Source organism: Culex quinquefasciatus, chromosome 1 (assembly GCF_015732765.1).
Source record: "Culex quinquefasciatus strain JHB chromosome 1, VPISU_Cqui_1.0_pri_paternal, whole genome shotgun sequence".
NCBI classification, from domain to species: domain Eukaryota; kingdom Metazoa; phylum Arthropoda; class Insecta; order Diptera; family Culicidae; genus Culex; species Culex quinquefasciatus.
In genome coordinates this window covers 114,035,352-114,062,297 of record NC_051861.1, presented here as the reverse complement: position 1 = coordinate 114,062,297, position 26,946 = coordinate 114,035,352, and the positions used below count along the sequence as shown (strand labels likewise).

General features: G+C 33.7%; 2 protein-coding genes and 1 non-coding gene across 5 annotated transcripts in view; 2 read left to right on the top strand and 1 right to left on the bottom strand.

Moving 5' to 3' along the window:
- Nucleotides 1-26,946, bottom strand: part of LOC6045627 — a 342,844-nt gene that overhangs the window by 8,835 nt on the left and 307,063 nt on the right. The window contains exons 1-2 of one of the 3 annotated variants that reach the window (XM_038249555.1): nucleotides 3,047-3,238; nucleotides 1,308-2,701 (exon numbers count right to left, since the gene is read on the bottom strand). In XM_038249555.1, coding sequence (XP_038105483.1) covers nucleotides 1,308-2,629 — 1,322 coding nt within the window. In that variant the 5' untranslated portion in view covers nucleotides 2,630-2,701; nucleotides 3,047-3,238. Of the gene's footprint in view, nucleotides 1-1,307; nucleotides 2,702-2,816; nucleotides 2,913-3,046; nucleotides 3,239-26,946 lie in introns of those variants that run through there. The other 2 variants (XM_038249556.1, XM_038249554.1) reach the window with 2 other exon arrangements.
- Nucleotides 13,175-13,247, top strand: Trnar-ucg. The gene has a single exon. It is a non-coding gene; the product is annotated as a tRNA-Arg (tRNA).
- The window catches only part of LOC6048774, a 307,506-nt gene continuing 302,661 nt past the window's right edge, over nucleotides 22,102-26,946 (top strand). The window contains exons 1-2 of the mRNA XM_038249557.1: nucleotides 22,102-22,190; nucleotides 22,609-23,006. Of these exons, the coding sequence (XP_038105485.1) occupies nucleotides 22,943-23,006 (64 nt within the window). The 5' untranslated portion in view covers nucleotides 22,102-22,190; nucleotides 22,609-22,942. The remainder of the gene's footprint in view (nucleotides 22,191-22,608; nucleotides 23,007-26,946) is intronic.

The window sequence follows — 26,946 nt, the reverse complement described above, 5'->3', positions numbered from 1 at the left end:
TTTGTGTTTTCAAATTTTAGAAACATCAAGAATAGGTGACCATCTCACCAAAATGGAATTATAAAACAAAAGTTGGCATGGAAAGTTACCTTTTTGCAATTCCGTCGTGAAACTACTCACTTTTCCTGTCATTCTTGAACGACGAAATAGCCTAACACTTATCAAAATAAATGCTGAAAAGTTCTACTTTTCAGCACTCAAATGGGTGCTAAAAAGTTGAATTCAGCACTTGTTTCGAAAAGTAACACTTTTCAACATTTTTTTGATTTAAACGATTTATTGATAAAAAAAAACACGAAAATTCGACTTAAAATTTCACTCAATGGGTGTTTTTCGAAATTGCAAAAAATGTTGTATGGAACTCGTTGCAAAACTTGATTTTTCAGCACTCGTCGTATTTATCCAACTCGATGAACCTCGTTGGATAAATGTACGACTCGTGCTGAAAAAATCCTCTTTTTGCAACTTGTTGCATAAACTACTATTTCACACTGCATGTATTGTGAAATAGTTACATGTTGTCATGGAATTTGTTAAATAGTTCCAGCTGTCAGAATGCTTCTAGGCCCTTTTGATATGTTGCTCCAAATGTGATTGTGTCAAAATTATCATTATTTTTTTTTTGAATGAAATTAAATAGTTTTGGAATGAAAAAGCATACAATTACTTGCTTTAGGACATATTTATTCTTAGCCTGATTTTTATTAAATGCCAAGATTTAATTAAATTTTAAATTATTTTAGTAATACATATAAATGTTGAAATTCTATAATTTTAAGAATTTCAGGATTTTCAGAAATTGTAGAGAACGGAAGATTTTTTTTTAAAGGTCATAAAAAATTTTAAGCATTGGATTTAAAGCATTGAAAAGATCCTCAAGAATTTGAGGATTTTTAATTTTTTCTAATATACTTATTGGGAGTGTGACAATCTAAAAAAAATAATTAAAAGAAGTGAGGAGTGATTAAAAAGAAGTTCAAAAGATTATTTTATCTAACGAATTTTAAGAAATTGAACAATTAAGAGAAATTTAAGATTTTTTACTTTTAACTCACTTGAAAGAATTTTCATAATAATATGAATTTTCAATTATTTAAGATTTTTGTGAATGTTTTAATTTTATATAGAATTTTATGTATTTTGATAGTTTAAGAAAATTATGTTTTCAGTCATTAGAAGAATTTAATTTTTTTTATGGGAATTCAATAAATTTGTTTTTTTTTTCAATAAAATAAAAATAAAAGGATCTTTGGCATTATAAAAAAATAACTGAAAAGTGCTTAAAAATTGCTTCATAAATAACTTACTTATCAATAAAATCCACCATAATCTGCGTCGCCTCCGGGCTCCACTTCCCACCGGCATCCGCCGGCACCAACTCGTACAGCGCGCACTCCTCCGCCCCGGCCGCAATCCCCGCCACCTCCTCACTCAGCGCGCGCAAACTTCCCTTCGCCACCTCCTCGCTCCGCCCGTAATCCACAAAGAACACCTCACACTTGCGACTGCTCTGCCGGTTCTTCACCACCCGCACCCGGTGCCACTCGTCCGCCAGCTGGGCCAGATAGAGCGTCCCGGTGGCGACCTGCTCCGGCGCTTGCTCATCCTCTGCGGCTTCCAGCTTGCACATTTCGGCCATATTTTTCGGCGAAAACTTTTCGTACTGCACGTAGAACTTGGCGGGGTTGGTGATCGAGGTTACGGAGACCTTGTCCGTCAGGCGCAGGAAGTGCGCGTTGGTCGGGTTTGCCGGGTTGAGTTCGGGTTGAGCTTTGCGGCGCGCGTCGTCGGTGGGGGGCATCGAGCGGGACTTGCGGTGCGCTGGGTTGGGATTGGAACCGGTCGAGCCGTAGGACTTGAGGCGGCCGCCGTAGGCGCGCTTGGATTGAGGGTAGTCGCGGCGGGAGGTCGAGGACTGTTGGGAGGTTTCGTCGGTGACGACCTGGTCGGCGGATTTGGGGGTTGACTTTTTGTGGTTCTTCTTGGGGGTGTTTCTGATGCGCCGGTCGGCGGAGCCGCTGGACGCAAGCGAGAGGTGGTCACGCGCCGTTGCGCGGGTATCTTCCGGGGTCAGCTCCTTGGTGGCCGGTGGCAACGGCGAGCTCGAGTGGTTGCTAATGTCCATATCTTTGAGCGTTCGATTCGTCGAAGCCGACGAGTGGTTCAGCCCGGCTGCTGAGGGTGGTTCGTCCTCCGGGGGTGCGTGCACCATCTCCGGCGAGTTTATGGGTTCCAGTACAGGAAAGGGCTGCGGCTCGTAGTACGTCAACATCTTGGTGTGGTACGCGTTCGGGTCGCACTTGAGCTCGAAGTAGTTGTGAATCTCCTTGCGCAGTGGTTCGCGCTCGCGGAAGCGGAACGGGTTCTCCCGGGGCTCGCCGTACTGCACCGTCACGTTAACCTTCGTCAGGACCTTCTTCATCTCGCGGATGTGGTCCGCGAGCAGGGTTTGGCGCGGAGGCGTTTCCTGGTACGCCGACAGCTGGTCGATCGAGCGCTGGAGTTCCCGCTCGGCCACCTGAAGTTCCTTCTGGACGGCCACCGTGGCGCCGTGCTGCTGGACGTAGTTCTTCTTGACGGTGGTGAGCAGTTCCTGTTCGGCCGACTGCAGCACGCTGTGCAGCGACATGAAGTAGTCGGTGATGTGGCGGATCGTCGCGTCCGTGAACTCGCGCTGCTGGTCCAGCACGTGCTCGGTGAACTGGGGAGAGAGGAAAAGGTTGTTTTAGTAATTTGAAATCCTCGATATTTTTTTTTAGATAAACAAAGTTTAGAAAGACAAAGATCGTAGCAATCGGAGTCCAACTCAACGCCACCTTAGTTTTGTTGGTTAGCTAAGGGTTGAAATCCGGAAGGTTGTTTTGACGACGCTCTTCGTAACAATGCTTTTCAAAGGTTTTGCAGGTTCAACCTGTTTTACGATCATCATTTAACCAATTAATCACTAAAATTGTCATAATTATTAGAAAACTGAACTATTCAGTAAAATTCTGACGCAATCACTCGATGCCATCTTGCTGTGTGTTTTGAATTGCCCCAAACTTACCCCAAAACAAATCTTCGAAAATATTGATCAATTCAATAAACTTAACGCTAGGAATTCAACGGCAGGCAAATAAATAAACTAATAACTAACTAAAAATCTATACAATTCAATTGTTTTCCAGAGATTTTTCTGTTGAAGAAAAATTACACACGCTAAAAATCGCTCTGACTTCTTGGCCGGCCAAGCTTTAATTGTGCAATGCGGTGCCAAACACACACGCACGGTTTGCTGCGATTTGAGGTGGAATTTAGAGAGAGAGAGCTTTTTGGGAGAGAAGTGTGCCACAGAGAAATGCAGTGGAAGCACGTGCTCAAAGGGGCTGTGAAAGATCTGCGTGTAATGTTGGTTTGCAATCATAAATTAAAAAAAAAATCTAAGATCTACAGTTTTTTTAAAGATTACCTTGAGTCATGGGTATTAAAAATAAACCCAAAATGCAAAAACTGAAAATTTGTTCTAACAGACCCTTTCAAAAAAAAAAAAAAAAAAAAACTCAAGATATGTTTTTAAGCAAAAATAAAGCCTTTGAAAATATCCAACATTACATTATGCAAACTTAAACATGTTAAAAATGATCAAAAACGTAGGGAAATGGCATTTTGAATCGTTTTCAGCTGATTGCACTCACAATTTATTTGGAATATATTCGCAAAACTAAAGCTCCAAAGCCAGGCAAATATTTTTTTACAAGTTTTGAAAACTATTTGAAATATATATAAAACTTGTCTTATTCCACCCTAAGTTGGATGGTCCCTTCCTAACAATCGTAAAGTGAATACATTCAGTCAAAATAACATAATTCCATTCACTTTGATAGGCTTTTCAGATCTTCAATTTTTCAGACTATTCGGCAAGGTCTTTTGATAAACTATCCAACTATAAGTTCGCATGATCGATCCGTAGAATATTTTCATCAAAATATCTGAGACCCGATTTGAAAAAAGTGTATATAAATAAAATCTAGGTGCTTTTATAACTTTAATCTGTTGGACTTGTTGAAAAGGTCTTTAGATTACACATGCAACAATGAGTCGCATGAAAGATCCGGACAACGTCAAAATATCTGAGAACCGGCCTCCAAAAATTGTATAAATAACACTTAAGTGCTTATGACTTTTGATAGCGTTGTCTTCGATCTTTAAAACGCGTTGGAAAGGTTTTTAAAATACCTTTTTAAAAATGTATAACATGACGTATTACATAAACTACTCTTTTTACAATCTTTTTGACTTACGTGAAAATCGTTTTTTTAGCATAACTTTTGAAGTACTTTACTAAGCTTCATAATTTTCAATAGAGACGTATGGGACCCTAAGACGAATTGAATGATCAAACAGTTTCTGAATTTGCAAAAATTTAATGGCTTGTTTGATGAATATAGTTAAATTTTCGTCTAATTAGATTTTTTTTTTATATTCTAATTTCCACAAAATATAATTCTATTCAATCCAAAAAATCTTTAAAATTAAATTTTCTGCGTAAAAATCAAGTTGCATTAAATTTGATACTTTTATTTGATTGTTTATACTCTTCCAAAATTCTATGATTTTTTAAGAGTTAATTTTTTTATTTTTTTTAAGGCTATTTGGATTGAACATTTTTATACATTGAAACAGTTTGCTAATTTTCCAATGATGTTTTTTTATTATTAGAATGAGTTTTGAACAAAAATTGTTGGAATTTGATATTTAAAAAGCATTTTTTTAGAGTAATTTTCTACGAAATCGGTCTTTTTTCTTCAATTTTAATTTTTGTATTTTTTAATCCGACTGACACTTTTTTGGTGCCTTCGGTATGCCCAAAGAAGCCATTTTGCATCATTAGTTTGTCCATATAATTTTCCATACAAATTTGGCAGCTGTCCATACAAAAATGATGTATGAAAATTCAAAAATCTGATCGATTTGGTGTCTTCGGCAAAGTTGTAGGTATGGATACGGACTACACTGGAAAAAAATGATACACGATAAAAAAAATTTGGTGATTTTTTTATTTAACTTTTTATCACTAAAACTTGATTTGCAAAAAACACTATTTTTATTTTTTTATTTTTTGTTATGTTTTAGAGGACATAAAATGCCAACTTTTCAGAAATTTCCAGGTTGTGCAAAAAATCGTTGACCGAGTTATGAATTTTTAAATCAATACTGATTTTTTCAAAAAATCGAAATTTTGGTCGCAAAAATTTTTCAACTTCATTTTTCGATGTAAAATCAAATTTGCAATCAAAAAGTACTTTAGTGAAATTTTGATAAAGTGCAACGTTTTCAAGTTAAATCCATATTTAAGTTACTTTTTTGAAAATAGTCGCAGTTTTTCATTTTTTAAAATTAGTGCACATGTTTGCCCACTTTTGAAAAAAATATTTTTGAAAAGTTGAGAAAATTCTCTATATTTTGCTTCTTTGAACTTTGTTGATACGACCTTTAGTTGTTGAGATATTGCAATGCAAAGGTTTAAAAACAGGAAAATTTATGTTTTCTAAGTCTCACCCAAACAGCCCACCATTTTTCAATGTCGATATCTCAGCAACTAATGGTCCGATTTTCAATGTTAAAATATGAAACATTTGTGAAATTTTCCGATCTTTTCGAAAACAATATTTTCATAATTTTTAAACCAAGACTAACATTTTAAAAGAGCGTAATATTGAATGTTTGGCCAAAATGGCTTCTTTGGGCATACCGAAGGCACCAAAAAAGTTTCAGTTGGATTAAAAAATACAAAAAAAAATCGAATGACCGAAATCCTAGAGAACTGCTCTTTAAATATTTTTTTTTTTATTTTTTTTTCAATATACCCGCCCGTATGAATCAATCGGACCGCGCACTGGACTCACAATCCAGAGGTTGCTGGTTCGAATCCCGCGGCGGGCGTTCTAAAATTCTTTGTGTAAATATGGGTATTCGGCGCCGTCGCTCCGTGCCACTTAGGAGCCCAGGGCGGCGAAGTCCTTGTAGATAAAAAGGAAGACACTAGAGGTTGGTATGTACTAGCAATGGTGGCCGACAGCTATAAAAGTCAACTTCGATTTTTTTTCAATATTATTAAATATTACAGCAAAAATAGTTTTTTTTGTTCAAAATAATAAAAATTATGTTGCATTTAAAAAAAAAATAGGTTTACTGTTAAAAAAATATGAATCATTTCGACTTGGCTGGAAGAAAATAAAATCATTATCAATAGTAAGTATAGGTATGTATTCCAGCTTTATATTTATTGAAGAACTCGAAATAAAAAAAAATGATTGTTTTCGTATTTTTTAAACGTTCTTTTGCGTTAAACATTTCAACACCAAAAAAAGGATATTAAATAGACAACAAAACAAAATGTAATTCAATTCAATCAGATTTTTTATTTCTCCAAAATCCTACTTTTATTTCTCATCAAATAGTACAATACAGGAACATCAATAAAAATAAAAGGAAATATAATTTTATCATCAAATAAATTTTTTGATTGTTCTGATAATAAAATTTAACTTGAAAATGTTGGTTCAAAATCGCAATTCGCAATTCGCAATTTTCAGTGTAAGAACGGGCCTTGACCGATCTTATGCACTAGGTTCCCGACGAACACGCACTGCCCTTACACCTACATCTCACCCTTGCTCTGAGTCAGTACGAGCAACACGCTAGAACACGCTTTGAGTGTTCGTGCCAGGCATGCACACCTTCTTTTCCGGTTACGCATTTTAACTCGGCCGGGGGTGGTACATTACGTAGGGTTTGATGTAAGTATAAGCGCCTAACCATTTATAGTGTGCCTATCAACCTTCATTAAAGCAAAAACTGTTTTATTTTTAGTTTGAATTCAAAAATTTATTGTTATTTACTGTGTATTGTTTTCTCCTGAAATCTTGCCTATTGTTGAGTCTGTTTATCTGTTGCTATTTCTTTTGTCGCGGTGTTTTGTTACAATTTTTGGTCCTAAGCATGTTATAAAAGTTTACCAAAAGTACAATAGTAATATTTGTGTTAATTATTTGATCATTCCAAAAATTGAGCAAGGGCTCAAACCTCACTTGTTTTTAAAGAAAAGGGTAAAGATTGAAAACAATGGACAGTGAAAGAAATATACTATTTGAAGAATCAATAATAAAAGAAAGATATTTATGTATGAAGTAAGAAATTAACAATAGTTAATCAATAGAGGTAACAAACAAGCTTAGATTGTATTAGGGCAATGTATAGGGCAGATGAAAAATTATTCAAATAAATAAATAAAGAAAAGGCACATGATAAACAAAATTGACATCGCTGCCAAATTAAGGGAAAGCAGAAAATATGTTACAGCAGCATCAATTGGTAAAATAGAGTGAAAAAGCGTTGAGAAATAAGAGAATCAAATGAGTAAAATCGAAATCAGGAGGAGTAAACAGAAGCCGCGTTAGAAAATCAGTGAAACAAAATAAACAGAAGATAAGTGGTACATGAAATGGAAAGAAGAGAAACCCCGTTGTGCGATGTTTCAGGTACATCCACAGCAGTTGACTCAACATACTGCGAATCAAAACAATACCGTCTACAATCACAAATTACTTCCCTTACCCACATTGTCGCGCCCTTTTCTTTTAGCCGTCTCGACTTTGACCCGCGGTGGTCAAAGGTTTACGATCCGTTTCCACAGGCCACCAGCTAGGTCATCATGAAAACCAAGCCAACGTGGAGGTAAGAAAATAGGACACTTGCAAGGAACCAGAGCTATACTGTCTTGATCAAGTATGATCTAACAGGACTACGGACGTAGTCAGTGACGCTCCTTCCAGGATGTTCCTCGCCTGAGCGTCAACTGAAGAGGTACCTATCATCAGCATCATTCGCACTTGGCCTGCAACTTGAAAATGTTGGTTCAAAATCCACATTTAATTCTTTCTAAACCCAAAATTTCTATGAAATTTCATGTCGAACAAATGTAAAAAAAAATGCATCAATTTCAAAAATATAGTTGAATCCATTCGACCACATGGAATCTTGGGAAAATATATATATATATATATATATATATATATATATATATATATATATATATATATATATATATATATATATATATATATATATATATATATATATATATATATATATATATATATATATATATATATATATATATATAAAAAGTTTTGAAAAAGTTGGTCGTCATCGATCATGGCCATTCATGGTCACCCGCAACAGACACGGACGACGAAACAAAGAGAAACGCAAAAAGTAACTTTTTCAATACTTTTTTTCGTAAAATCGCGATAACTCGTGATGTTTATAAGCAAACCCCTTATGTCTCTATATCAAAATTTTTGTAATTGTCTGTTCTACAACTTTGTTGAACATTGTTACACTCTAAAAAATAACCCTGCAAAGTTAGAAAAACACGAAATTTTAAAATGAAAAATTTTGTTCTAAATGAAAAAATGACCCTTCTGGGACAATGTAGATTCGAAAAGAACATTAAATTTCCCATAAAATGACATGTTCCAAAATTTTTTACAGTCGAGTAACGGAAAATGGGAGAATTTTTAAAACTTTTTTAGTGTTTTTTTAAATGAAAAATATGTTTATTCGGAATTCTGAGTACGCCATCAAATCGGGCGTCTAATTTTACATAAAAGTCCCTTTGACACCAAATTTCTATCTCATCACCGTTTCAGACTGCAAATTGTTGAAAAACACCTCTTATTTCGCATGTTCAAAAATGGAAGGGGTCGTACCGCCCCTCCGTCACGAGATATCAAAAAATGGACCTCGGATTCGTGATCAGGGACAAAAGTTACCCCTTAGGACAAAGTTTCACGCAAATCGAAGAGGGGTCGGGGCAACTTTTCCCGATTTCGTGTGAGTTGGTAGAGAATTACCCATATATATATATATATATATATATATATATATATATATATATATATATATATATATATATATATATATATATATATATATATATATATATTGCGTCTCTCAATTACGAAAATTTTGGTACCCAGACATGTATAGGTCATCGCTGAAATTTTAAAGTTATCGCAGTTTTAGTGAAAAAGTTGATTTTTGCCGATTTCGTCATTTTCCCGTTTTGCGCGTGGCGCGTCGAAAAACGCAGTTTTATTTTCAAAAATCGTATCTCCAAAACGTACGGTTCGACATCGCCAATTTTTGATATGTTATGTGAAATTTTCCGAGGAATCCGATAAAAATATTTTCAGACATAGGCTCTTTGGTCCAGACACGGTCAAAACGCCATTTTAAGTTTTCATACGACTTTTGCAATAGTTAAGCTAGATTTTGGAACTTTTTACTATTTTTCCCAAATAGCCAAACTCATCACCTTTCTTTTGCGTCTAAGACAGCTAAAATCGGATGAAATGGCGCGGAGATATGATTTTAGAAAAAGTGGTTTTGCGAAAAATGACGAAAATTGCCATTTTGAACCACCCTAGCACGATGTAGGCCACCTAATGGCCAAACAAAAAATACAGGTCTAATTATTTTGGCCAAGGAACCCCCAGAAAAATTTTGAGCCCGATCGGAGAACTTTTTTTGGGTTAGGCTCTTTTCAAATGGAATTGCTGTATATATATATATATGTATATATATAAATATATATATATATATATATATATATATATATATATATATATATATATATATATATATATATATATATATATATATATATATATATATATATATATATATATATATATATATATATATATATATATATATATATATATATATATATATATATATGTATACATATATATATATATATACAGCAATTCCATTTGAAAAACAACAAAGTTCTCATCCTGAAATTCATAACAAAATTCCCGCTTTTTGGCCATTAAATGACATCATGCTAAGTGGTTCAAATAACCGTTTCGCAAAATATCTCCGCCCATTCATCCGATTTGTCTTAGGTGATGAAAATAAAGTTCATCAGCAACTGCAAAGTCGTATGGCAAAATGGCGTTTTGATTGTCTGGACAAGCGTTCAAATAGCCATATCAAATTGGCGATGTCGGAATACATTTTGACCGTCGACGCGCTGAAAATCGGCACTGCGATAACTAAAACGACATTTTGCAGGTGGTGAAGACAACTATATATATATATATATATATATATATATATATATATATATATATATATATATATATATATATATATATATATATATATATATATATATATATATATATATATATATATATATATATATATATATATATATATATATATATGGGTAATTCTCTGCCAACTCACACGAAATCGTTTCATTTGCGTCTTTGTCTAGAAGCTTTGTCTGATCACAATCGAATCATTTTTATATCCGACGAAGGCGGTGCCGGTTGCAAACAGAAGATGTTTTTCAATTGCGGTGATGAATAAATTTGGAAGACACTATAGATGAGACGCCCGATAATAACGATAAACATATTTTCATTTAAAAACACTAAAAGTTTTAAAATTCTCCCCGTTACTCGACTGTAAAATTTTGGAACATGTCATTTATGGGAATTTAATGTTCTTTTGTCTCAGAAAGAATCATTTCATTTAGAACAAAATTTTCATTCGTGTTCTTTGCAGGGTTATTAGAGCAATGTTCAACAAAGTGGAACAGACAATTACAAAAATTTGATATAAGGTTTGCTTATAAACATCACGAGTTATCGCGATTTTGAAAAAGTATTGAAAAGTTACTTTGCGTTTCTCTGTTTCGTCGTCTGCAGGCGATATGACGTAAAATCGCGATAACTCGTGATGTTTATAAGCAATCCCCTTATGTCTATATATCAAAATTTTTGTAATTGTCTGCTCTACAACTTTGTAGAACATTGTTACACTCTAAAAAATAACCCTGCAAAGTTAGAAAAAAACACGAAATTTTAAAATGAAAAATTTTGTTCTAAATGAAAAAATGACCCTTCTGGGACAATGTAGATTCGAAAAGAACATTAAATTTCCCATAAAATGACATGTTCCAAAATTTTTTACAGTCGAGTAACGGAAAATGGGAGAATTTTTAAAACTTTTTTAGTGTTTTTTTCGATGAAAAATACGTTTATTCGGAATTCTGAGTACGCCATCAAATCGGGCGTCTAATTTTACACAAAAGTCCCTTTGACACCAAATTTCTATCTCATCACCGTTTCAGGTTGCAAATTATTGAAAAACACCTCTTTTTCACATGTTCAAAAATGGAAGGGTCGTACCGCCCTCCGTCACGAGATATCAAAAACGGACCTCGGATTCGTGATCAGGGACAAAAGTTACCCCTTAGGACAAAGTTTCACGCAAATCGAAGAGGGTCAGGGGCAACTGCTGTGTGAGTTGGCGGAGAATTACCCATATATATATATATATATATATATATATATATATATATATATATATATATATATATATATATATATATATATATATATATATATATATATATTTATATATATACATATATATATATATATATACAGCAATTCCATTTGAAAAGAGCCTAACCCAAAAAAAAAGTTCTCCGATCGGGCTCAAAATTTTTCTGGGGGTTCCTTGGCCAAAATAATTAGACCCGTATTTTTTTGTTTGGCCATTAGGGTGGCCTACATCGTGCTAGGGTGGTTCAAAAAATGGCAATTTTCGTCATTTTTCGCAAAAACCACTTTTTTCTAAAAATCATATCTCCGCGCCATTTCATCCGATTTTAGCTGTCTTAGACGCAAAAGAAAGGTGATGAGTTTGGCTATTTGGGAAAAATAGTAAAAAGTTCCAAAAATCTAGCTTAACTATTGCAAAAGTCGTATGAAAACTTAAAATGGCGTTTTGACCGTGTCTGGACCAAAGAGCCTATGTCTGAAAATATTTTTATCGGATTCCTCGGAAAATTTCACATAACATATCAAAAAATTGGCGATGTCGAACCGTACGTTTTGGAGATACGATTTTTGAAAATAAAACTGCGTTTTCGACGCGCCACGCGCAAAAACGGGAAAATGACGAAATCGGCAAAAAATCAACTTTTTCACTAAAACTGCGATAACTTTAAAATTTCAGCGATGACCTATACATGTCTGGGTACCAAAATTTTCGTAATTGAGAGACGCAACTTTTGGTACCATAACATCTATAGGTCATCGCCGAAATTAAAGTTATCGCAGTTTTAGTGGAAAAAAGATGATTTTGCCGATTTCGTCATTCCGGTTTTTGCGTGGCGCGCAGTTTTTCAAAATCATATCTCGAAACGTACGGTTCGACATCGCTGATATGTTATGTGAAATTCCGAGGTCCGATATGAACATAGGCTCTGATCAGACACGGTCAAAACGCCATTTTAAAGTTTTCATACGACTTTTTGGTTAAGCTAGATTTGGAACTTTTACTATTTTTCCCAAATAGCCAAACTCATCACCTTTCTTTGCGTCTCGCTAAAATCGGATAATAACATGATACAGAAAAAATGGTTTTTGCGAAAATGACGAAAATTGCCATTTTGAACCGCGATGGCAAACAAAAGTCTATTTTGTGAAACACCACAGTTTAAACTCTTTTCAAATGGAATTGCTGTATATATATATATATATATATATATATATATTCAGATCCATTTTTTTCGATAGATGGATTTTTTTTTGTGGTATTTCATTTATTTTAAATTCGAGTAAGTTGTGTTCTACTTATTAAAGTATTTCCTTTCAGAAAATACAAAACACAAGTTAATTACACCGCTGAGTGACATCTCTGAGGGGAATTTCCCTTGACTTTTATTTAGAGCTTATTTAAAGGTTTTATTTTGAGACGGTTCAGCGTACAGCGAGCGAGATTTTACCTTTTCTTTAAAATTACGAAGCAATTTAACAGCAACGTATATTTTTCAACAAAAAAGTGAGTTTCAATGTCATCATTTTAATTATCGCTTACCATCGCCAACTTTACCCTACCTGCTAAAAGCTTCCTCAATCTAAAAGCTCTCGCTCTCTTCACCGCTGTAAGCAAACGATATTGGAAGTGTTTGTGCACAGCGGTCCAAAGCTCTCTCCTACTCTCGACTCTCAACGCACTCTCTTTTCGCATCGAAAACGATTCAGTACGCACCACCACCACGAGCACCGGTAGCGCTGTACGTCATCCCCTCCACAGCGACGGCCGTGTGGCCTAATGGAGAAGGCGTCGGACTTCGGATCCGAAGATTGCAGGTTCGAGTCCTGTCACGGTCGCTCAAAATTCTTTTTTTGTCGGTGAGGTCTTTTTCTACTGTTAACTTTTAGAAGTTGGATAGTGAATGATCTTTTTAATAGTGAGAGGAGTAATAAATTAACTATTGAAGCCAAATGACAAATTACGCTACTGGAAAGCTAATCTAATCCAATCTGACGACGAATGTCAAATCGATGATGTCTGTACAGCAAAATTAATCATATGAGAAAAATGAAACAGAGGCCAGCATCCAGCTGGTGGTGGGCGCGCCAGATTTGTTCTCCGTTCAAGCTTGAGACGACAACCGTCTGCGTTGATTAGTGCGAGCGCTTCTGACAGAGTCTGAAAAAAGGACAAGCAAGTTCAAAACATTCTTTCTGATTCGTATGATTCATCGCGTCAAACGACACACACGTTTCGCTTAAGGATTAGCATAAGCTCTCCCCGAGACATTCGTCAAAGAATGTGGACGCACACGTGCAATAATGTGACGAATTCCCCCAGGTGGCTTCTTGGGGTTCTCGGAGTTGGAGTTGGCTGATTCTCAGGGGTGTTTCACCTGTGTGTGACCTCAATTCTGATGGATTTGAAATTTGATGAGAATTCAAGCGAAGCAATTGATCTTAAGGGCTCTCCCCCCTGTAACAGTGTTTCGCAGTCATATAAAGAGCTGATCTGATTTCCCATGCTATTTTGCATTTATTACGCGGTTCACGTGCTCGGTACGTGCACAATTTATGATTGCAGCGGGGAAATAAAACCTCAATTGGACTCATTTGGAGGGAGATTTATCGTCCTCTGCGCGTTTGAAATACACAAAATGCAGACGCTTAAATGTTGACCGCCAAATAAAGCCAAGCTGTCACTCAAGTCGCGGGAAAACCTATTCAAAACTCAATTCTCAAAACTCGTTAATGGGTATCCTCTATCTGCCAAGGAAGCGTCTCAGTGATCGACCGTGAACTCCCAGGAAAAAAAATAAGAAAAATATTAAAATTATGCGCGCGCAAATCGCACAAACCAAAATGCACAAATCGTGTACTTTTGATGGCTCCCAGAAGAGTAGCCACAGCTTAAGCACAGAAATATCTGCATAAAATTAGAGTTTAACAGCGTCATGGGCATAACAATCAAGGTGCTGGCTAAGCTAGACGCTCCAACTAACCCAACAATATGACCCATTGTTAGACGTGGTTGATCTTGGTTTATAAGTTTATAACATGGACGGTTCAAACACTCAAACGATAAAAACCGCGATTGAAGAACTCATGTTAGTTTCATATTTCCTAAATTGTTAAAGTTCTAACTCTAAAAAAAAACAATTATTAATCGATTTTTGAACACTCAAAAGCAAGGATTTTTTAAAAAATATTTCTTCAAAAAAAGGATACTAGAGGGTTAGGGAACGTTCTTTTATTACGTAACGCGTAATAATTATTACGAAGGGGGTGCAAAAATCTATTTTTTTGCGTTACGTAATACAAGTTTGCATACAAACCCACTGAGAAGTGTCATCCCATCTTCTTGAAAGTTATATTCAAATTTCGCTTTTTTCCCCTCTAGAATTGAAAATAGTAGATTTTCCAAAATAAGAATCATAAAAATACTTGCTTTTTTTTGCGAAAACTTAACTATTTGCACAAAAAAAGAAAACAATTCTGTGGAAAACTTTGCCAAATTTGTGTTCTTTTGAAAGAGTGAAACATTCAATAGTTTTGTTAAAAAACATATTACATGCATCTTTTTACGTTTTTTTAATGTGTAATGTGTGGTGGTAAAATTACATTTAAAAAGATGCTATAACAATTCAACCATCAAACTTTTCAGAATTTCAAAATCAAGTAATTTTCATTGTGCGCTATTTTCGAGCTCCAGATTGTTGCAATTATTACTTTGGATTTGAAATTATATTTTTATTCGAATTTAAATTTATCCATTTCTTATTCTGCTTGCAATCAGCAGCTGATTTGTTTTTTTTCTTACATAATTTTTCGGCTTGGTCAATGTTGCCTTAAAAAATGTTGAAATTTACATCTTTTTTTATGTGTAATTCCCCTTTTCCCCAACAAATTAGGTTAAAAAGTATATATTTTTTCGTTTTCAATTTTAATAATTAATATTTGATTAATATACAGTCCCCAACAAAATTCTTTTCGTGTTTTTTATTTTCTTACTTTAAACACGAAATTCAAGTTCTGCGACCCAAGTCAAATTTGAATGGTTGATTGCCCGTAAAATTCAAAAAAGATTTTTTTCAATATTTCATCATCGCCATTTTGGCCCTTGGATTAAAAAATTATAAATCACTTTAGAGTAGTTTAAAGGTCATACTAAAGCTCAACAATCAATAAGAAAAAAAAAATAAAATCTTGATTCGATTATCCGAAGTTAAATTTTGCCAAGGCTTCCGGATAATCGAGTCTGGACTGTAAATGAAAAAAAAAAAATTATTCAATCTTTTCCTCCCGAAACAAAAAAGTCATCTTTTAGTCTGGAAATTCAGATTTGGTTGTGGAAATAGATAAACAGTAGAATACATAGATATTGATAAAAAAAATAATATTAAATTTTATATTCAGCATACATCAGCATTCATCAGGCTTTTAAAATTTTGTAAAACTTTTCTTGTCATGTCATATAACATAATAAAACATAAACATTTATAAGAGATTTATTTGATTTGAATCACATCGGAATAGAAATTGTGGTGCATTTAAAATTCAAAGCACAACAAAGACCAAAATATTTTTAAAGCTGCCTAAAAACTGCTTTCCATGTTTAGATTGAAGTGTAGATTATCACCAAACAATGCACAGAAAAAAAGTTGGATTTTGGATTGTTGAAAATTTAATTGGTTGAATTTTACATATTTTTTGTGTAATTTTCCTTAAAAAATGAGTAAAAATGTGAACCTGATGAATACTTATTAAAAACTGATAAAAATTCATAATTTTCTGAGGTTTTTGAGTTTTTAATCATTTTTTTACACAAAATCTGTCATCATTTCCTGATGAATATTACCATAATTTTTTTTTCTGTGTGGTATTGAACTGATACTATGATTTTTAGCTTGAAAAACATAACAAATATAATGAAAACATAGATTTTATTACTGCTTAAAAAATTACAAGGACCTCGAGAATTCCTGCGATTTAAAAAAAATATGTTTCTCGTTTCCCTGGAAATTCAAAACCCGGGAAAATTGAACGCCCATGTTTTCAGCAAATTCTTTTGCCTAAAAAAAACTATGCTTTAAAAAAAATTATGGATCATTTAAGAATGTTGACAGATTTTTTTCAGGAAAAATGTATATTGCCTCTTAAAATGTGTAAATTTACATCTTTTATGTGATTGTACACAGAAAAAATAATGGTAATATTCATTAGTTTCTGGTGAATTTTTCATCAAGTTCACATTTTTACAAAAAAAAATTAGGTAAAATTACTCTAAAAAGTGCTTATATTCAGCCAAAAAAAATTTCAACCTTCCAAAATTCAACTTTTGCTGTGTGGTAATTGTGGTAAAATTACATCGAAAACAAAATATTATTCATCCAGAATATTTTTCCGTTTACATCAAACTTTAAAAGCATTTGCAGACAAAAGAAAGAAGAAAAACAATATTTTTTTGAGGCAAAAATTATCACAAAAGTGGTATAATACACAGAAAAAAAATAATGTTAATACTCATTAGGGAATGGTGACAGATTGTGACACATTTTTTAGGTAAAATTACTCAAAAAGAGGTAATATTCATCCAACCAAATTTTCAACCTTCCAAAATCCAACCTTTTATACAATGTTTACAATGTACAGTCATGCTACAGTCAAAAAATCAAAATATCAATAAATTCACGAAAGGGTTTGTCCCCTAAAGAAATATTTTTTCGAAAAAAAATATCAAATTGTTTATGGATCATTCCAATGATTTTTTTTTGTGAAATTCTTATGTAGAGTATCGCAAAATGGTTTTTTTTCGCAAGAAAAAAAATTAACAATAACAAAATACCAAATGGATATTTTGGAATCTTTGAGTTACCTTTACTTAAAAAGGAGTTTTAAATCAAAATTTCAAAAGAAATAATAATGTTTGATTACATATTTTATTTGTTTAAAAAGTAAATATAACATGATGAATTCTTCGACTTGAAACGGTTCAACTTCCGGAGGACACCAAAAACAAACATCACGCCAAAATAAAGGAAGTCTTTCAGACTTCCAAGTCGAGCCTCCAGATCCTGTAAAACCCTGGCGCATAACTAAAACTAATAGATCTATCCATTGTCGACTGTACGGTAGTGTGTGCAATCCTTGACCTTTTGTGTTCCCTTCTCGAGCAAAACCCGCAACAACAGCTTCGACTTCGACTTGGTGCCTCCTCTTGAAAGCCAAGGTTCTGAAAGTCGCGCTTTTATTTGAGCTTTATGAAACTGTTGTGTGAGTTTCGGCGGTATCGCGTCGCAGGTAGGTTCTGAAAGGCTCAAGAGTGGCCACTCGAACACAGCCCGCGACTTGGGTTTTGGAGAGGAGGAACAAGCAGAAGGGAGTTGCACTCATAAACAAAACAGTATCACGACCTGCCGTCACATTTGCAGTGGCTTTGGCTTTGGCTTAGGCTTGTGAGATGCTGGGCTTAGCTAGCTTTAGTCACTGATGCTGTTTTAGTGCCCGGTGCTGAAAGGCAAAATGCTCAAAGTTGAAAGATTTACATTCTCGGTGTGATGCTGAAGCTTCAGCAAGTCAAGCAGCTAGTGATGGTTGGTTGGATGTGGTTTACTAAACTATACTACAGTGAGAGAGACCTGTCCTCTCTGATGGTGGATTAGAGGGTTTTGAGGTTCAGTCAGTCTTCAAGTAAAAGGAATCGGTTGAAACCATTTATAAACATCTATCAACATGATGGAAAGAAACCTAAAAACAAGTTCTTAAATAACTTTTAAAATGTTTTGTACAAAAACAAACAAAACGAGGAAACGCGTTTTTAAAGTGTTCTCTCATTTAAAGTTCTAAATAAATGAGAAACCAAAAGGCTCGTTCAAATGTGTCAATTTTATTTCTTACATTTTACCATTCTTTGCAAATTGAGTTGCATTTCTGCAACTTAGATGTATTATCGAATCCGATATTTTTTATTATTCAACTGATATACAATCGGTTAAGTCAGGGATGTCTGAATTTTTTCATAAAGCTTTCTCATTTTTTTTTCTAAACACTGTAACAATTTTAATTTTAATGATTTTTTTTATTATAAGGGTTCATAAAAACCTCTTAAAAAATTGAAATGGTTTTTAAAAGACAGCTATTTTTTAAGTCTTGTAAGCTTTTGAAACATAAAAAATAACATTTTTGCAATTCCGTCGTGAAACTACTTACTTTTCCTGTCATTCTTGAACGACGAAATAGCCTACTTTTCTGTACCAAAAATAACAGAATCGAATAGCAACACTTTTCAAAATAAATGCTGAAAAGTTCTACTTTTCAGCACTGAAATGGGTGCTGAAAAGTTGAACTTTTCAGCACTTGTTTCGAAAAGTAACACTTTTCAACATTTTTTTGATTTAAACGATTTATTGACAAAATACATGAAAATTCGACTTAAAATTTCACTCAATGAGTGTTTTTCGAAATTGCAAAAATGTTGTATGGAACTCGTTGCAAAACTTGATTTTTTCAGCACTCGTCGTATTTATCCAACTCGGTGAACCTCGTTGGATAAATGTACGACTCGTGCTGAAAAAATCCTCTTTTTGCAACTTGTTGCATAAACTACTATTTTCTTATTTTAAGTTGCAACAAATTACAAAATTTAGTTTAATTTTCTCAGGTAGGTTTGTCGCCAAAAATATATCAATTTATTCAGTTTTCTCAATGTTTTGTCGAAATGTGTTATTTTTTCAATCAAATATTTAAATTATTCTTAAAAATATTCTATGGAGTTAAAAAATGTTCTTTTCACAACAAACATGCTGAAAATACAATTGGATTTACATACTTTCTTTGAAAAAGAATAGTAAAAGAACAAACCAAAATTCAAAATCTTAAACATAAAATGAATGTTTTCATTTACACTTCATTCTATGTTAATTTCACATTTGTGTAACACTGAATGCTAATGCGCTCTCTCCTTTCTTAAAATAATTAAAAAATCTGAAGCAAAAAAATGTACTTACAAAGGAAATTATCAATGCAAACGGTTCCTTTGATTGATGGATTTTAACAAAAGAGAGTTTTTATTTTTTCTAATGCAATAATGTTAAAATACGTAAAAAGGGAAAAAAGTTCATCAGTTCAAAAACATTTTACAAATTAATGACAGCTGGTATCATGTTTAATTAATTTAAAAAAAAAGTCAGATTTGAAAGCTCTTATTTTTTTTGAAATTTAAATTATTTTGAACGACAATTATATTAAAAAAAAGAAAAACTTTTTTTTGCATTTAGAAGTACCAGTTGTTGAACAATTGTTCAGGAGCCGTAGGTTGGGCAGTATTAGGCTAGGTAAAAAAAAAAAACGGTAAAATTGAACCAAAATTCGGCAGTAAGTTATTTTTAATCTTTCATTTAATTTTCATTTAAGTGGTTAAGATCTCAAATTTAATACCGTACTTACGATTTGACAACTGAAGTAGAGTGTTTTGCTTTAAATTTTATGTATGCTGAAGCATTTGTTTTTTTTTTAATTTAAAACAAACTGGTAAATTAAATATTTGTTGAATGATGGAACTTTTGTTAATTTGTATGCATTAAAAATATATTTTTAGCTGAAAAGTGCAAAATTTAACATCGATAAATCATCTGTCGAAATTGATTATTTTTGCCAAAAAATGAATGTCGAATCTGATTAAAAAGCAAGTTTGTATCTTTAGCAAAATAAAAAAAAAACATGTTATTTTCAAATTCAATATTCGAAATATTGAACAAAAAATCGTCACAAAATGCCAAAGACAACTAAAAATAAAACTATGATCAGTTCCCAAATTTGATAGAATCATAAAGCTTCTTCAAAATAAAAATAAAAACACTCGAAAAATTACAAAATCATTTTCGAGGTAAAGTTTAATTTGAAAAAGTTGTTCATATAACACAGCAAAAAAATTTTTTTTAGGTACGAGTCGTATATTTATGGAACGAGTACTACCGAGTTGAAAAAAATACGCCAACGGCAGAAAAATCAAGTTTTGCACTAAGATTAGTAAAGTTTTTTAATTCTCGCTTGAATGCTATTTTGCCGTCAAGATGAGCGTCAAACCTCAAAATAGTATCGAAAAGTATTGCTTTTCGACACAAGTGCTGAAAAGCTGAACTTTTTAGCATTCAAATGGATGCTGAAAGGTACTATTCAGTACAGTTATTGCACACTTTGCACCAAATTCTCCACCCTTGCAAATAATATCTGCACACCAAATATTTGCACACTTGAAATCCTACCCCTTCTCCCCCCGCTCGCCTAGAGTGGTGCATGTCTCGACTGAGCTTTGTTGCTTTCGAACACTTTAGAACAGTTTCAAACTAGGGTGTGTGTCTTAGACAGTTTTTTTCTGCTGTAGTTTGAGGTGTGCACTTTTGTATAGAGCTTTCCACATGTTGCACGATTGTCTAAAAATCGCTGCAATCTGCAATATTTTCGTCGATGAACAATAGGCCGTTCCGTCATTCGTGAATGACAGGAAAAGTATTTTCGCATCGGAAATTCAAAAAGTTCTTTTATAAAATTTTTATATAATGCACTGTTTTCAAGATAAACTTCATTAAGTTTTAGATAAAGTTAAAAAAATTCTGAAAATTAAAAAATACTTTTTTTACACAGTAAAAATTGTGTAAATTTAGAGCGGTTTAAAATTCAAAGGTGTGATAATATCTTATTTATGATATTACATCAATTTTGACTGAAACAGGGACAAAACACAGGAATAGTGTTGAATTTACAAATTTTTAGAGGTAAATTAACATATTTTTTTCTAACATAAAAGATGTACCCAATCGCAGAATTAATATTACCATGTTTTTTACCTCCGTTTTTTTATTATTAGACCTTTGGGAATTTGTATGCGAAAAAACACCTTTTTTGATTTGATTTTTATTATTTACATTTATCTGCCAAAAGGAAACCCACTATAATAGCTTTCAAAATAAGAAAATTTGCTAAACCATTCCCGAAGCAGGTATTTTCCTATCTTGCTCCTACTGGCAAAAGATGCAGAATTTTGAAAACTGTTCTAAAATGTGATTTTTACACTGTCTTGTCAATAGAACTCGACAATTAACCAAATCATTATGAAAAAAATTAAAATAGTAATAAAAAAAAGCAAAAACATTACAATTCCGAATTATTCAAAAGAAATTTACATAAAATAAAAACATGTTTACAAATACATACATACGGATTTTCCATAGTGCTCAGTATAGCTTACCTGAAAGAAGAAGATGAATTCGAAATGTCAATAAAAAAATAACCAATAAACTAATAAAATAGAATCAGCTATTCAAGGAAAACTAATTTTAACCCATGATTCAAAAGATCTTCAAAAGTAACTTGATCTCTCAGATTGAAAAGATCTTCCACCAACCAAGTACTAAATTTGTCCTGCGATCCCCCAACCCCCTCCGAGAGAAGTCACCCCAAATAATCTCGCTCAACGGAGAACGGATCACGATCGCGATCTTCAAAACATGATCACCACAGCCTGATTCTCGAACCTCCCAGCTGATGCATAGATCACCCGCTCTCTCTCTTCATCCCTCGATCGCTCTCGCACAAAAGTCCTCTCCGAGAGAGCGCTTCGCGCGCTCAAGTAGGGGGTTGATCACTCTCTCTCATTCTCGATCAACTAAGGGTCGATCGCCATGGAGTTTACGGAGTTGGCACAGCAGCACTTCTTAGTAAACAATCGTTTGAACACCGCGTCAGTTCGTATCCATTGGTCGTCCGGATTAAGACGTTCTTCAGCCGTCGCTTCAGCAAAAGGTAGTGCTTTTAGGATCGCGCGCGATCGCGATCGTTTGACATTTGGGGAGTTCAGGAAGTGTGCGATCACGAATTACGTAACAGAGCCTCGCGTGTTACGGTCGAAACCGCTTAATCAATTTCGGAGTTTTACGAGGAGTCCGCGTCGGTCGTGATCATCGCTGTGAAGAGGATTGCTTGCCCAGGGGTCTCTCGTATATCGCGCGTAAATCAGTAAAGAGGAGACCTCTCTAGTACACCTCAAGGGGAAGGGGAAAGGAAAAGATCATCGTCGATACCGTATGGATACTAGCTCGACGGGTCGCCAAGCTGTGTTCAAGTGAATCTTCTTCGCCTGATGCGATTCAGCGAGTGTGTTATGCCAACTTCTTCTGCTTCTTTTTCTTCTTCCTCGTAGATTAATGTTATTCCCTTGCAGCCTTCTTCTTTCATGTTATTATATGCAGATTTGTGTGTGGTGCTGTAGTTGAATCGCTCTCAAGTTGTACCTTCTTCTTCTTCGGTGCCTTCGTGTACCCCGCTGAAAGTGTGTCGTGAGTTTCAAGTTAAAGTGGGAAAACACTCGAAACGGGAAAAATAATATAAAAATACAAAGTGACATAATAATTATCGTCGTCATCATCATCTGCCAGAGCAAGTCAGCAGGTCTTGCGCGCGCATCTTCAGCGTTGAAAGTGAGAGTAGTGTGTACGACTTGCTCTACACCGTACTCGCGGGCTCGCACACCGCGGGATATCGAACCAGGACTCGCCATGTTTCCACGGACCTCGTCGTTCGCGGTGCTGATCATCATATTTGGATACCTGCTAATTATAGGTAACTATTCCCCAACCAATCTTTAAGGTATAATGTTGCTGAGCATGAGTTATGAGGATCGTTGTCACCTCGCGTCAACTCGTCATCGTCGTCGGACTCCTGGTGATGAAGTTCTGATCAATGGCCTTGCAGGACGGCAGCATCTCGCGGATAATTACTCCATCGTGGAGTTGTGATGGGAGGACGATCGGGCGTTAATTACTGAGGTGCTGGCCTGAGGGGCATTCTTTGAGGAGTGTAGTTACCATATTACTGAGAGGGTTGAGAGTCAGTAGTTGGGAAGACACTATGAGCGTTTGGTGAAAGTTGGAAGCTGAAGCTGTGGGGTTTTGTAATTGTTGCATTAGATGACTAAGTGCAGTTGATTACACGGAAGCTAACTGTTTAGTTAGATTATTTAATTTCAACAAATAGCAATCTAGGATAAAAAATGCAATACATTTTAGCAAATAAATGCATTTTTTTAAATAAAATTTTCCATTTTTCATATTTTTAGCATTTTTGTACTTTTATTTGAAGTTTTGTTCAAAAATTATATCTTACAGTATACAGTAAGTTTGATTTTTTATGCGTTCATGTTTTTTTTGTGATGCTCTTTTGTCTTATTTATGTCATGTAAAGTTTTTATGCTTTTTACAACATTTCTTCAACAAACAAAATAAATTTTGAGTACTATAACAATGTTATATTAACTTTTATCGATCTTAATCAATCTAAAGTTTACTTCGAAAAGGTCCTATAAACATATGAGCAACTCTCTACGAAATCGGCCGATTTCGACCATTTTTATTTTTTGTATTTTTTGATTTGACTCAAACTTTGTGGGGACCTTCCCTATGATCAAATGAGCTATTTTGCGTCATTGGTTCACACATACAAGTCTCCATACAATTTTGGCTGCTGTCCATACAAAAATGGTATGTAATAATTCAAACAGCTGTAACTTTTGGGTGAATTTTCTGATCAATTTGGTGTCTTCGGCAAGGTTGTAGGTATTGTTGAGGACTTTTGAGAAAAAAATAGGTACACGGAAAAAAATTGCATATTTTTTTATCAACTTTTTTTTCACTAAAACTCAATTTCCCTAAATACGTTTTTTTTTGATTTTCGAGATTTTTTGATATGTTTTAGGGGACAAAAATCCGCAACTTTTGAGCCATAGAAAAACATGGTCAAAAAATCTGCCGCCGAGCCATGATTTTTTGAAAAAAAGTGATTTTTGGAAAAAATCGAAGTTTCATGCAAAAACAAGTTTGACATTATTTTTTAAATGCAAAATTGAATTTGCAATCGAAAAGTATTTTACAGATTTTTTGATAAAGGGCCCCGTTTTCAAGATATAACCACCGAAAGTTTGTTTTTTGCGAAATATTTGCAGTTTTTAGATTTTAAAAAATAGTGATCATGAGTACTTCTAAAAATATTTTTTTTGAAAATTTCAGAAAATTTGCTATAAAATTGTTTAAGACACATTGAAGATTGGACCTCGGGTTGCTGAGATAGAGCCGCTTTAAGAAAAGGAAACACGAAAATTATAGTTTTCTAAATCTCACCAAAACAACCCACCATTTTCTAATGACGATATCTCAGCAACTAATGGTTCGATTTTCAATGTTAACACATGAAACATTCGTGAAATTTTCCGATCTTTTCGAAAAAAATATTTTGAAATTTTTTAAATCGAGACTAACATTTTAAAAAGGCCAAACATTGAATATTATTTTTACTCTGAAACAATACAACTAAACATCAATGAAAGCAATTTAACAAAAAAAAAAAAAAACAGATTTAATTTCAGATATATTTAGTACACTTTTTCTTTTTTTTCTTAGAAGATTCAGAAAAAATAAGTACACTCTAAACAAAATTCACCTATTTTCTATTTCACTTTTTAACATACAAAAAAAAACAAATTGAATGAAAATACATTTTTTTAATAAAAGACGACCGAAAATGTCCAAGTTATAAATAAAAAAAATATGTTTTTTTTTTCTAAAATTTCACCTTGAGGATTTTTTTTTAAATCTATATTTAACTTTTTCAAAAAATATTGCAGAAAAAAAATCATTGAATCGCCTTGCACAATTCCCAGGAAGAAAAAAATAAATATTGGAAGGTTAAAAATTTAGCAGGTTTTTCAGTAATTTCAGTAAAAGTAGCCAAAAATGTTACAAAAAGACTCACGAAAAATGCAGGATGGTATGTCTCTCCTAAAGAAATACAAAAATCATGTACTAAAATTGTTTTTTAAGAAAAGTGGTCTAAACGTAAAAAAAACCAAATGATGTCAAAAACAAAATTATGGAAAATTGGACGAGCTTTCAGGTAAAAATATTTACGAGACTGAAAAATCAAGTATGTCATATAGAAATTGCCAAAAACCACCAAAAACCCATTTTTTCAATATTTTATTTTTAAAACCGAGGATTGGACATAGGACTATGGTCAATATGGGGACTTTTGTGTAAAATTGTCTGGAGAATCGATTCCGATAGTTTTGCAAAATTATGAGGTCGAACACTTTTCTAAAAACAAAAACAGCTCTATTAAATGAATTAGATTTTTTTAAGGAGCGACATACCATTTTGCATTTTTTGTGAGTCTTTTTGTTACATTATAGGCCATTTCCTCAACCAATTTTAACGAAAAAAAAATCGTGACATCACCATAAAATTTGTGCTTCAAACTTAAAAATTTAAAAATCTCATAGAAGTGGGGTGTATTTTTCTTTCAGTGTATTTTTTCAGAAAGCTCGTGCAATTTCTTACATTTTTTGAAGCAATGCAACGGCTTCGAGAAAGATTATCTTTTAAATTACGAAATACAAAATTATTAAATTAATTTATGCCCTTCTCAAATGTCATTTTCGAGTGAAACTGGCTCGATATACACAAAAATGGATTATATAAGTCTAGGATAACATGTCTACATAGTTTCATTGAAATCGGAGAGGGTCGAGTACAAAAGTATCAGAAAAAAATCTTGATTTGAGCTGGAATTGCTTGCCTAAATTTGAGAAGCATTTTTAGAACATTTATGTATCTCAGAATAAAAAAAAATAAGAAATCAAAACCTCGAAATATAATCAAATTATTGAAGAACAAGGTACAAATTTTAATAAACGTTTTTGTCACCACCCCCTTCCAAGTTGGCGCGAAAAATCAGGGGTCAAAATATTATTTTTTCAAAAAACTTCAAAATTTTAATGGAAAATTCTTAAATTTTTTGAAAACTAATGATTGGAAAACAACTGAACTAGTGTAAAATGCATTTTAAAACACTTTCTGCATTGAAATGTTGAGACTACGGCTTGTTATTTAAATTTTTATATATATATTATTTTTTTGCCCCCCTCGACCCCGTCTAGAGCCGAGGGATAAAAGCTTTGAAAAATATTTGCATTGGCCTAATCAAGTGATTCCTGCCAAATTTGAATTTTACCTTGACAAATATTTTAAAAGGTCTGATAAAATTGTATTGCAATGTTTGTTAAGTTTTGGAATTTCATTAAAAGAGGAAACATTGATGAAAATGCAAAAAAAGTTCCTTTAAAAGGTTGAAACCGGAGCGTTTGGTACAGTATGTCCACGCATCCTTCCTTCCCTATAGATTCTGTGAAATGTGCTCAGTTTCTAAAGCCCTCTCTGCTAAAAAAAAAAAACAAAAAATGATGCTACTGACAAAAATACTAACAAATCCGACAAGTTCTTCAAAAATATTCCTAAAATTCGCAAATAAACTCCAAATTCCACAAACCGCCGACCTCCAGCTCATCATTACTCAACGCTTCTCTCCTTCTCCCAACAGAGAAGGTCCGTGTCGTCAACGTCTGTTTCAGCAAGGTCTTTTTCGAATAATTTCAACGACATTCCCACCACAACAAAACACAGCCAGCCAGCCACTCCCTGGCCGTTTCGATCTAATCTCGTCCGATCTCCGA